This window comes from Amblyraja radiata, chromosome 21 (genome assembly GCF_010909765.2).
Source record: "Amblyraja radiata isolate CabotCenter1 chromosome 21, sAmbRad1.1.pri, whole genome shotgun sequence".
NCBI classification, from domain to species: Eukaryota; Metazoa; Chordata; class Chondrichthyes; order Rajiformes; family Rajidae; genus Amblyraja; species Amblyraja radiata.
Genome location: NC_045976.1, coordinates 32,964,300 through 32,976,731, shown reverse-complemented (window position 1 = coordinate 32,976,731; position 12,432 = coordinate 32,964,300). Strand labels below are relative to the sequence as shown.

The window sequence follows — 12,432 nt, the reverse complement described above, 5'->3', positions numbered from 1 at the left end:
TCCCGATGTTAAAGTCGGCGCCGCCGCCCGCGGCTGGCCGCTCCACAGTCCCGCAGCTCGACGGTGTTAATCACGGCGGTCTCAGCATACCGGAGCTCCAGCGCGGCGACCCAGGCAAGGCATCGCCCGCTCTGCTCCGCGATAGCGCTCCAGCGCTGTGCCGCCACCGAAGCTGAAGGTGCTGGTCGATCCCCGCCAGGAAAACGCCGCTCCACTCCCACTGGTAGGCCGCAAGGACGGGTCGACGGTGCAACCCGGGGAAAAAGCTGCCTCACCGACCAGGTAAGGACCTAGAAAATAGTTTCCCCCTTCCCCCCCACATAAAAAAGTCAAATTCCCCAACAAACATAGGACAAAATTCACTAAAAACTAATAAAAAAAGTGAATTGAACGGACAGCTGCTGGTTAGCAGCCGTTCCCCAGGATGGCTCCTCCTCCTCCTCCATATAAGACTTGGAGACTTGGATATAAGACTTGGAGACTTTCCTTACAGTCTTTGAAACCTGCCTTGCGGTCTTAAACATGCACCCTGACAGCAGGCAAATACCTCAATTTAAGGTTTTGTTTAAATACTGACACTTCATCATGAGTGAAGAAGTAGATACAACAAAAATATAATTTAACTCACATTTTTAAAATCCTGGTCTATTGCTTCTAGCAGTAAGAGCTTATTGCCGTAAGTAACTACTACAGCAAATGGGTTTGTTTGCTCCTGAACAAATCCCTCATACTTGGTGGTATTAAACCGTGGCTGATAGTGATTCTGGGCCAAAACACGAATTAGCACGGTTGTCACTGTGTACTTTGTAGGATCATCTACTTGGGAGGCCTGGAAAGGAAAAAAATATTAATGTAAAGTTGTGGAGGTTCTGTCTCTCTTGTTAGTTACAGCCCCCATTTACTCTTAACTATATTACCTATGTTTCTTAGTTCACATTCAATCATTTTGGCCAGACTCACAGATGCTGCCTGGTCTGCTGAGTGCATCTAGCATTTTCTCTTTTTATTATGGATGTATATAGTGAAAGGATATAGTACATCAAATCCCATGGGGAATACATAGGATGAACGCACAGAATCTTTTACCCAGAACAGAGGAATCAAGAACCACATGAAAGGTTTAACATGAAAGGGGAAAGATTTAAAAGGAACCCAAGGGGCAGCTTTTTCATGCAGAGGATGTTGGGTATATGGAATGAGCTGCCAGAGGAGGTAGTTGAGGCAGCTACTATAACAACATTCAAAATACATTTGGACAGCTACATGGATAGAAAAGGTTTACAAGGATATGAGCCAAATATGGGCTGGTTGGACTGGTGTGTATTGGGCATATTGGTTGGCATGTTCAAGTTGGGCCGAAGGGCCTGTTTCCATGCTGTAATACTCAATGGGGAACTTGCAGCCTTGATCCTTGGATCTGTTGACCTTTACATAGAATGTGTAGCTCAGAAATATATCATTTTGAACAAATTGTCCAAGCCTCTGTTTATGCTGCATATCCTCCCATCCTAATTCACCTCATCAGCCTATAAATCTAACCCTTTTCTCATTTACATATCAAACTTCCCTTTAAATAAATCTTGCCCCGCTCACCTACAGATGGTAGCAATATCCTCATTCACTAAGTAAAGGAGTTTCTCCTGAATTCCTGACTTGAATAGCCATCTTATAGTTAGAACACCATATATAGATAAGCTTTATTATTCATTCTGTTAATTTTAATCTTTATATCTGGTACCATCCATATAATTCTAATTTGCACTTTCTGCAGAAATTCTTTATAATTTTTTTCAGAAAGATCAATGGTCAAAGTAATGTCCAATGTGTGGCCTAACAACATTGGATACATTTAACATAACCTCTCTTCAAAGCAAGAAATCTTAGGCAAAGTAAATAGGAATCATTGTTCCTGCATTAATTACTACTCGGTGTTTTCTGACAGTCAGTCTTGAATGAATTGTTCCTGTGGTGAGATATCAACCACTGATCATTGTTTAAACTTGCACCTAAAACGAGAGCTGCTGAAACAAGTTTTTTTCCTGGATGTGAAACCAAACTGTGGGTGTACGAGAAAGGAACAATGGTTAGTAATCAATTCATTGATCATACAAAGAGAAAATGTGCAAAGAGGATATAGTGGACAGTATTTCACAATGCATTTGGAGATGCTTTTGTGTGCAAGCACCATCTTGAGACGTGTGGCCTAGCAGAACAACTGTTGTTGTGCTGAAGATGTCAGGGATTAAGGAAGATCACCATGAAAAAGTAAGAGGACAATTTGTTTCTTTAGACTCCTGAGAATCATTGTCCTCTGTTCAGATTTCCTGTTGGTACAACAGAAGGAATTGTCTTGTGTGTTTCTTTGATGTGGGAATGTTTGGTGAGGCCAGGATTTATTGCCCATCTCTAATTGCCCTTGGGCACTGCTGCAGTGCTTGTGGAGTTCCAGGATTTTGGTCCAGTCATGATGAAGGAAGGGCAATATATTTGTAAGTCAGGATAATGTGTGGCTTGGGGAGAAACCTTCTAGTTGTGGCATTCCTATGTGCACACTGCCTTTATTTTAGTTGTACAGATCACAAAAGATGCTGTTTAAGAAACTTTGGCAAGAAATTCCAATGCAGTTTATGGATTGCACACATTTTAGCCACATTACGTCAGTAGAGGGAATGAATGTTTAAGGTGGTGAATGGGTAACATGGCTTTGTCCTTGATCATGCCTGGCCATTGAAACCTCAATATTTGTGTGTTTGGTTTGATTAAGACTCTGGTCAATGGTGCCCCACTCAGGATGCAGTTGGAAGGTGCTGGAATAGTCTGCTCCATTATCTGAGGAGTTGCATATAGAATTTAATTTATGCAGAAATCAACAGGCATTCTCACTTCTGATCTTATGATGGATGGAAGAGCATTGATAAAGCATCTAAAGATCCATTGTGTCAGGATCCTGTCTTGCCCTGCAGAGATGTCCTGGACCTGAGATGATTAGCTTCCAGAACCACAACTGTCTTCTTTTGTGCTGGAATAGCCAGTGACGATTTAGTGCCTCAAAATTACACAAAGCGCTGGAATAACTCAGTGGGTCAGACTAAGTCAAAGTCAATGTCAAATTTATTCATCACATGCACCAACGAAGACACAATGAATTTGCCAGGCAGCGATACACTTAAAAAAAACACACACAATACAATAGAATTCAACACAAACATCCACACTGTGGAGGAAGGCAACAAAGTTCAGTCAGTCCTCCTCCCCCGTTCATCCGTGGTCAGGGCTATAAACCCTCCATAGTCGCCACTACGGATGGCCAGATGTACAGGCCCTCTCATCAGGATGATCAAAATTCCGACGTCGGGACGGTCGAACACACTCCGCAGCTTGGAGCGCCCAGAACGGCCACTTTCCTACCGGAGACCGCGGCTTCAGGATGTTATAGGCCGCAGGCCGACGGTCGGAGCTCTTCTCTGGCAAGGGATCCCAGACTCCGGACGGTAAGTCCATGCCAAGCCCGTGGCTAGAAGCTCTGCAGAGCACAGCCCCGTGATGCCAAAGTCACCAGATCAGCGATTGGAGCACTCCTTTCTGATGACCCCCGGCAAGGGCCCTCCCCGCTCCGTGATGGAAAAGTCCACGCTGCGCCCGCTGCCGAAGCTCTGGGCCCAACTCCGGGAAAGGCCACTCCAATCCAAGCTGTTAGGCCCGCGAGGGAGGTGGAGAAGCGACACAAAAAAATCGCCTCTCTGTCGAGGAAGTGACTGAAGAACGGTTTCCCCCTTTATCCCCCCCACCACCTCCCACACAAGAGATACCACTAAAACATTTGAACACACTAAAAAAAACAAAAAAAGTCGAAATAACGAACACGCTGCTGGCAGGGCAGCTGACTCGCTGACCCTCAACCGACCAAAAATTATTATCACCTAAAGAACCGACTAAAAATTATCATCACCTAAAGAAACGTCACAACCCAAAAAAATCACTATCCATGTTCGCCAGGGATGCTACCTGACCTGTTGAGTTACTACAGCACTGTGCCAGTGTTCAACTGTTGTTGTGCCAGTGTTCAAGCCAAACAACTGCAAAAAAAGCTCATTGTTCATTGTCACATTGATTTTGTTTAAAGCCAGAAATAATCATTAATTATATTTTCTTTACCATGACTGTCAAAGAGAACAAGGGGGTCTTCATCAAGCTCCGAACTGGCCACCTCATCATCATTGCTCCAGTAACATTGTTGACTTCGAATCTTCCATTATCATCACCTGAAGAATAGAAGGAACAGTGAGAACTAGCCCAGTCTCTAACTGGTCCTGTTCCACTAGATGTACTGTGTGTGGCCAGTCTTTCCTGCTGAAGTTTCCTATCTCCCTCATTGCTAGTCCCAATTTCAACCACCAAGACTGAACCCCATTTCTCCCATTGTTGAATCTCAGTTACCCTTCAGACTGGACCTAAATTCTCTTTGCTGAACAGAGGCCAGACTCCAGCTCTTTCTCTTTTTGCTAGACCCAGCTGACTCATTGCGATCTTACCCAAATTCTCCTAATGCCAGAACTCATTAAACGCTCGCTGAGATTAGACCTGAGCACACCCGCTGAGATTGGACCACTGATGTCAGATCCAAGTGTTCGCATTCCCAGATCCAAGCTCTTTCACCGACCCAATGCTATCACAGCTTTACATTCAGCTGTAACCACTTGAGCTCTCCTCCCGACTTCACCCCTGCACACTTCTGTTGTACCTCGTGCCATCCTCAAGCAAACGCGTGCATTTATAGCATTCCCTGTTATACTTCCTGCCTTCCAAACTATGACATGATTTTCAGATTTATTTCAAGCAAAAGAGTAGTCACTTAGACTGATTTGATTGTCTTTTAGAGTTCAGACCTATGAGAATTGAATATGCAACTTGTGTCTGAAGTCCCTTGTCTCCATCTTCTGCTAATAAGGGTCCTGGGGAGAGCTGGAGAGCATGATACTGTAACAGACAAAAAGATTGAAGTCAGCAAAGATAGGAAACACTTGTCTTGCTGATAAGACTTTAGTCAACATGCAACCAATCAATATTCGGAATTGGACACTTTCCATTTTATGACCTTTTTGTTCAGTGAACTCCAGCATGTATGTGAGAGGTAACTTGCCTCTGCTGGCTTCCAACACCTTATCTTAAATCCATCGTTGCAACAGCAGCTTGTATTGCATCCGAGTTGCATTGCCCAGTTCACATACCCATCCTTCCCCTGACTCTGAATGAGATTGTATGTCTTATGCAAAATAAGAATAAACATTCGATTTCATTTACAGAACTCTTTTTATAACTTCAATGTTCCAAAATCTGCTTACTAAATAATATTTGAAGGTCAGAATTTCCATTACGCAAAATAGCATAGTTTTGCGCAGTAACCTCCCACATGCTGCATATTGAGAGGGATATATTAATCAAAATAGTGATAAATCCCCTGCTCCTCTTTGAAATAATGCCATAGAACTATTGAGTTCACCAAGGGAGTACACAGTACTTTGGTTTAATATTTGTTTTGAAAGATGGCACTGCTAACTGTGCAAACACCTCTCCTCCCCCCCCCCTCCCAATCCCCTCCTGCCCCCATCCATTAATGTTTTAGAAAGTCATCATACATTGTGTGTTTAGATCAGAAAAATAGATCATATTATTTGGAAAATGTAAAAAAAAGTTAATTTGAGGAGCAATGGGGATCTGGGAGTATACATTTACAAATTATTTATAGTTGTAATGGATTTTAATGGACCATGGAAATATAGCTGGAAATACTTCAATAATACAATACAACTAACAATACTTCCTTTCTCTTAATTAGACACCTTTTTGAATTGATGCTTTCTTAATGGGTTTTTTTTTTAATGAGATTTGTTGTTGTTGATGGGCTTCTGTAGCACCACCTTATATCAGACCACAGCAACCCAACTATCTGCAACTATATTGGTGATAGAAACTTCATATAGACATTTCTACTTGAGGTCTTTACTCCAGTAAGACATATTCCTGGAGATCTCAGTACAAGACATGCCATGAACCACTGCACTGCACTGCAGAACTGCAGTTGGTCACTTGAAATGTGGTCATGAAACATTCCCTCTCCTGCCTTCTCACAGGAGTTGGAAAGACTATTATTCGAAAATGATTTACTCAAAAGGTGTTAGTTAATAAATAAGCATTCAAAGAAAGTTAAGAAGTGCATAATTTTTATTCTTATGACTGTTCTGCTGATAGCACTAACTGGGAGATTATGAACATGAAATTCTGTAAACCTCACGCGAGTGTTGAGGAGGAGTATTGAGGGGTGGCATGGTGATGCAGCAGTAGAGTTGCTGTCTTACTGCACCAGAGATCCAGGTTCGATTCTGATTACAGGTGCTTTATGCACAGAGTTTGTACGTTCCCCCCATGACCGCATGGGTTTTCTCCGGGTGCCCCGGATTCCTTCCACACTCCAAAGACATAGAGGTTTGTAGGTTACTTGGCTTCAGTAAAAATTGTAAATTGTCCCTAGTTTGTGGTGCGCTAATATATTGGGGATCGCTGGTCGGCACGGACTCGGTGGGCTGAAGGGTCTATTTTCACGCTGTATCTCTAAACGATAAAGGAAACTGTGCTAAGATGATGGTTGTTTAAACTGGAAGTCTTGTGGCGAGATTTCAAAATTTCAACATTCATTGTGACCCTTTCCCCATTTGCATGAATTCCCTCTTACCGGTAGCTTTGCTTCTGTGACATTTCCTGTGTAGGTTGGATTGACGCAGACTCTGGTCTTCCCATGTAACACAAACTTGCATGGAAGAAATCTTGGATACTGGTCATCCCCATCCAACACACTAATGGTCACTTTTGCTGTTGTGTTGTATTTCTCCTCAGTATTCATTTCCTGTGTGAAAGATATTATTAGGAGGGTAAAGAAACATTTTCAGTGCTAAGACAGTTAGTACAACTAAGTCAGGAGGTACATTTTTAGGAATTACAGGAGGTTTTCGGGAAGAAACTACAGAGCTCAATCCACTAGTTGTGGATTACATTAGCAAACTCTAGGCAAAATCGCATTGGAACAAAGATAATATGGGGTAAATGAGTTTTCATACCATAGCATAAACCATTAGATCCAACTCTTTCTTGCTCTCATAATCGAGGCGTTGGGCTAGAAGGATGTTCCCACTGTTTGGTAGGTCAATCTTGAAGAATTCTGCATCTTTCTACAACACAAAGTTTGACATTGATAAAATGAAAGACGTCAGTTGTCCGCCTGCATGCAGGCAGACAGAGAAAACCTACCCATTAGATTCCCAACCTGCTGGCCTCTGAACTGGACCTGGACTTTTCCATTGCAACCTTAGTCTCTTCTGCTTTGAGATTATTGTGGCCTTTTTTCCCCTTCCAGTCTGAAGGGATGGTGATCGTATGCTGGTGAATCTGTAGAATTGAAGGAAGCATTCCTACTCAACAGCAATTTATTGAAATTATTATCTTGTTGGAACGATCCTTTCAGTAACAACAGGCCATCAAATAGACAGGCGAAATGTGGATTCTCCTTTACACTCTGCAATTTAAGTAAAATGTTTGCGGGGACACGTAAAATGGGCTTATCCAACAGTAGGCTAGATATCTTTCAGCAGTACTTTCAACATTGTGTGCTAGGCCTTGGAATTAGCCCTCTCTGCACTTGCATTATGTCTCAAAGTGACAAGATCCAACCTGTTATTGTCTGTACTTATTCTAAAACAAGCTTTAAGAAGGAACTGCAGATGCTGGAACAATCGAAGGTAGACAGGAATGCTGGAAAAATTCAGCGGGTGAGACAGCATGTATGGAGCGATGGAATGAGTGACGTTTCGGGTTGGGTGAAGAAGGGTCTCGGCTCCATAGATGCTGCCTCACCCGCTGAGTTTCTAAAACAAGCTTTGAACTGTTTGAAGTGCAGCTTTCAAACAATAGTGAAGCTGCTGACAATTGAACACTTTCTATTCTATTGCATACCCTGCACCTGTGATCTGAAGCAAAACTGTATTCATCCAACCTCACATCCTTGCTTTCAAACCTTCATTAGTAACAGATGATACAAATTTGAGCCGATTTCCAAAGCATTCAGAGAGATCAAGAGCAAAGAAAATTGTTAAAATCTGACTATAGTCAAAGCAAGTAGACCAGTAATTTCCAAACTAAAATAAAATAAATAGTTTAAAAGGGAACACAAGAAAGGCCAGGGGAATGGTACTAATTGGCGACTACTTCAAAGAGCCAGCATATGCGATGGGCCAAATAGCATTCTGTGCCTATTAATGCTAACCAACTACTATTCCCATATAGGGACCTATTTTGCTACTTTGCAGCGTAGTTGTGTTAGTCTCATCCGTCAGTCTCATCTGTCAGTCTCATCCGTCAGTCTCATCTGTCAGTCACACCTGTCAGTCTCAACAGGAGTAAACGTTTACCTACCGATGCTCTGTCAACCACGTAGATGAGGCCATCACCATCCTCATCATGAGCCTGCAACCTGAAGAGAATCTCGCCAATAGGTGTCAGCTGTCAGAGGGGGAAGGAGAAGGAGGAGCAAAAAACAGTTTAAAGATGAGTTCAAAGCTTTGGGAAATTGAAATGACAATTTTTAAGGAGTAGTTATTCTGAAGTGAAACTTGATGCCATAGGCTTGAAAAATAAAAACATAAATAAAAATAGAAAATACTAGAAATATTCAGCAGACTTGAAGTATTTCTATTTCTCTTCCCAAATATTTGGCCTGCTGAATATTTCCAGCAACTTATGGTTTTATTTTAGATTTCCAGCATTTGTAATTTTCTTTTGATTTCAAAGATAAATATGCATTTATGTACTGTCTTTCACAACCCCAGCGATTTCTAAGTGCATTGGAGCCAAAAAATACTTTTTGAAACATTCATTTGTAATGTTGCAAATATAGTGTGCAATGTGATAATGACCAGATTATTTCATGTACTTTCATTGAGAGATCAGTATTGGCTCTCTCACCCCACTTCTAATATTGCTGCAGCATCTTTTATATCCAGCTGAGTAGGTGAACAAATCTTTGATTTTATTTTTACCTGAACGTTGGCACTCCCTCAATCCTACACTAGAGAGTTAGATCAAACTGTGTTCTCAGTCTCTGAAGAGTGCCCTACCGTCATCGCAGGTTGACAAATTAAAATAAAGGTTCTTCTTCAAAAAACATATTGGTTATAGGATTTTGATACACATGAATTGTCTGTTGAAATTATGCAGTGCAATGGCTACATGTCAATACGTAGCACATTAGCTAGAAAGCACTTTGGGATGTTATGAAATTGTAAAGGCATGCGATAAATGCAAGTGCTTTCATTTTTAACGAACAATAAAACAGGTTTTATAAGACAGAAGGTCAGTTCCTCACCTCACTAATGTTGAGTGGTTGAACACTTTCTTTCAGGAAAACCGGTGAGTTATCATTTTCGTTTAGGACTTGCACCATTAACCTGTGATGAATCTTCAAAAATATAGAAACATTTATTGATTCTTTAAATAAAATACCAGCTTCAGAATGAATTTCACTGCTATTCTACCCATCTTCCTCTTTTTCTTTGTTCGAGTTGGGAGTTGATGGGATTGGAAACATAAGTAGTTTCTAATACTTATCGGTGGTAGAAACTACTTATGTTTCCAATCCCATAATATAAACAAATTTAATTAATTATAAAAGAAAGTTGGACAGGTGATGAAAGATGAAAGAAGTAGCAGGTTGGTGGACAAATTACAGACATGTGACACCAAACAATATCACCTGGCTAAGAACCAATGTAGGCACCATTCCCTACTTCTGATCTGTAGGTTTTCACAATTCCAAGACACAAAAATCAAGGTTGATTTAAATAAAACAAGAGAAGATTAGGATTTTTTTTTTAATATCTACCTCATGTTTTAAAAATTTGATATTAAAAGTGTGAGAAAGACTGACTAATGGAGCGAGGGAGGTTTGTAATTCCCTCCTCCCTCCTCTCTCATTAACTACCGCCCAATCTCAAACCTCCCCTTTCTTTCAAAAACCCTGGAGCGTATCGTTGCGTCGCAACTTCATTCCCACCTCCTTGCGTATAACCTACTTGAACCCCTCCAATCTGGCTTTCGCCCCCTCCATAGCACAGAAACTGCTCTCCTCAAAGTCCTCAACGACCTCCTCACCTCTGCTGTCACTGGTTCCCTCAACATCCTCATCCTCCTCGCCCTGAGCGCAGCCTTCGATACAGTGTACCATAACATCCTGCTCACCAGACTCAAAGACCTCGGCATTGAAGGCTCTGCACTCAGCTGGCTCCGTTCCTACCTTTCCAACAGATCCCACTTCATCTCTCTCCACAACCACACCTCTGCTACAGCCACAGTCACTCAAGGCGTTCCCCAAGGCTCCGTACTCGGCCCCCTCCTCTTCATCATCTACATCCTCCCCCTTGGTCAGATACTCCGACACTTCAACCTGGACTTCCACTGTTACACCGATGACACCCAGATCTACCTCGGCACCAAATCCCCCCACAACCCCCCCCTCTCCCATATCAACTCCTGTTTGTCAGCTATAAAAACCTGGATGCAACATAACTTCCTCAAACTCAACAGCGATAAGACAGAATTCCTCCTCATAGGCTCCAAAGCCACACTCAGCAAAATCAATAACCCCACTCTCACCATCGACGGCACCACTGTCTCCCCATCTCCCCAGGCCCGCAACCTTGCGTGATCTTTGATTCCACCCTCTCCCTTGAGCCTCACATCCGCCATGTCATTAAAACCTCCTTCTTTCATCTCCGCAACATCGCCAAACTCAGACCCTCTCTCACACCTCCCGCTGCTGAAAGACTCATCCATGCCTTCATCTCCTTCCGACTGGACTATTGCAACTCACTTCTCCTTGGCATCAGCTCCACCTACATCAACCGACTCCAACTGGTCCAGAACGCAGCCGCCCGACTCATCACCCACACCAAATCCTGGCATCACATCACTCCAGTCCTCAAACAACTTCACTGGCTTCCCATCTCCCACCGGATCACCTACAAAATCCTGATCCTCACCTACAAAGCCCTCCACCATCTGGCCCCCCCATATCTCACTGACCTCCTCTCCCCCTACCAACCCTCACGGTCCCTCAGATCCACATCAGCCGGTCTCCTCTCCATCCACAAGTCCAACCTCCGCAGTTTTGGGGACAGAGCCTTCTCCAGGGCAGCTCCCAGGCTCTGGAACTCCCTCCCCCAACTGATCCGTAATTCCGTGTCCCTCACCATCTTCCAGTCCCGCCTCAAGACCCATCTCTTCACCTCTGCCTATCCTTAGCCCCACGTCCCCCTCCCTTTTCATCTGTGCATTAATTGCCTCATATTGTGTTTTGTATTGAATTCTGTCTTTACTTTGTGTACTAGTCATGTCTCTATTATTTATTTCATTCCCCTTACATGTTTTTCCTCTACCTGCTAAATTTTTGTAAGGTGTCCTTGAGACTCTTGAAAGGCGCCCATAAATAAAATTTATTATTATTATTAGTAATGGGTAAGAAGTTACAAAAGGAGAAGGAGGAAAGTTGTAGAATGAAATACAGGAACTAGAGGAAGGAAGAGGTGCACTGGCAATGGAAACAACAGGAAATCATACACCTCAGAAGTTGGCCATTCAGCCCACTGTGGCGGTGCTGGTTCATTGGAAGCTCTAACTAATCAACTGCATTTCACTAGTTTTCTCAGAAACACTATCAATATTTTATTTTTAAATGCATCTCCCATCTCCCATCTCCCATCCTGTGTCCCTTACACTTTCAGTCACTGCATCCAGAATGTATTGACATTATGCATTAAAGAAACATTTCCTCATTGCATTGAATTTATTTGTCATTCAAAAAAAAATTTGAACGAAATGTCGTTTCCTTACAGTCATAACAATAAAAAGCTAACAAAACACACAATTACATACATTTAACAGAAACATCCATCACAGTGACTCTCCTCCAGGAAGGTAAAAAAAGTCTTATCTCTTCCTTGCTTCTTCTCCCATGGTCAGGCAGTCAAACTGCTGCGCCAAGGCGATCGAAGCTCCCGATATTCAAGCCCCCGCCGTGCGATGGAAGATCCCGTGACTGAACTGCGCCAGGCAAGGAAAGGTCCTGCGAACGGGCCGATTCAAGCCTTGCGATTCGGGGCGGACAAAGCTGCTGTTGCTGGAGCTCTCGAAATGTCGGTTGCCAACCAGGGACCTGCAAGCTTCTGACCACAGGGCCCGCGGCCAAATCCTCCAAACGTCGAGTCACAGCCGCAATCGCAACACCACCACAGCCTCCGAAAGCCAGCCAGCTCTCTGAGACTGGAGCCCTCAAGGTCGATCCCAGCTGGAGACCACCCAGCTCCTCGATGTTAGGCCGCAGTGCGAGCG

The 12,432-nt window shown here is 43.1% G+C and overlaps 1 protein-coding gene across 1 annotated transcript in view; it reads right to left on the bottom strand.

Moving 5' to 3' along the window:
• Positions 1 to 12,432, bottom strand: part of LOC116985302 — a 49,081-nt gene that overhangs the window by 11,877 nt on the left and 24,772 nt on the right. Inside the window, exons 5-11 of the mRNA XM_033040002.1 lie at positions 9,413 to 9,505; positions 8,464 to 8,550; positions 7,113 to 7,223; positions 6,731 to 6,901; positions 4,887 to 4,977; positions 4,156 to 4,262; positions 629 to 829 (exon numbers count right to left, since the gene is read on the bottom strand). Coding sequence (XP_032895893.1) covers positions 629 to 829; positions 4,156 to 4,262; positions 4,887 to 4,977; positions 6,731 to 6,901; positions 7,113 to 7,223; positions 8,464 to 8,550; positions 9,413 to 9,505 — 861 coding nt within the window. The remainder of the gene's footprint in view (positions 1 to 628; positions 830 to 4,155; positions 4,263 to 4,886; positions 4,978 to 6,730; positions 6,902 to 7,112; positions 7,224 to 8,463; positions 8,551 to 9,412; positions 9,506 to 12,432) is intronic.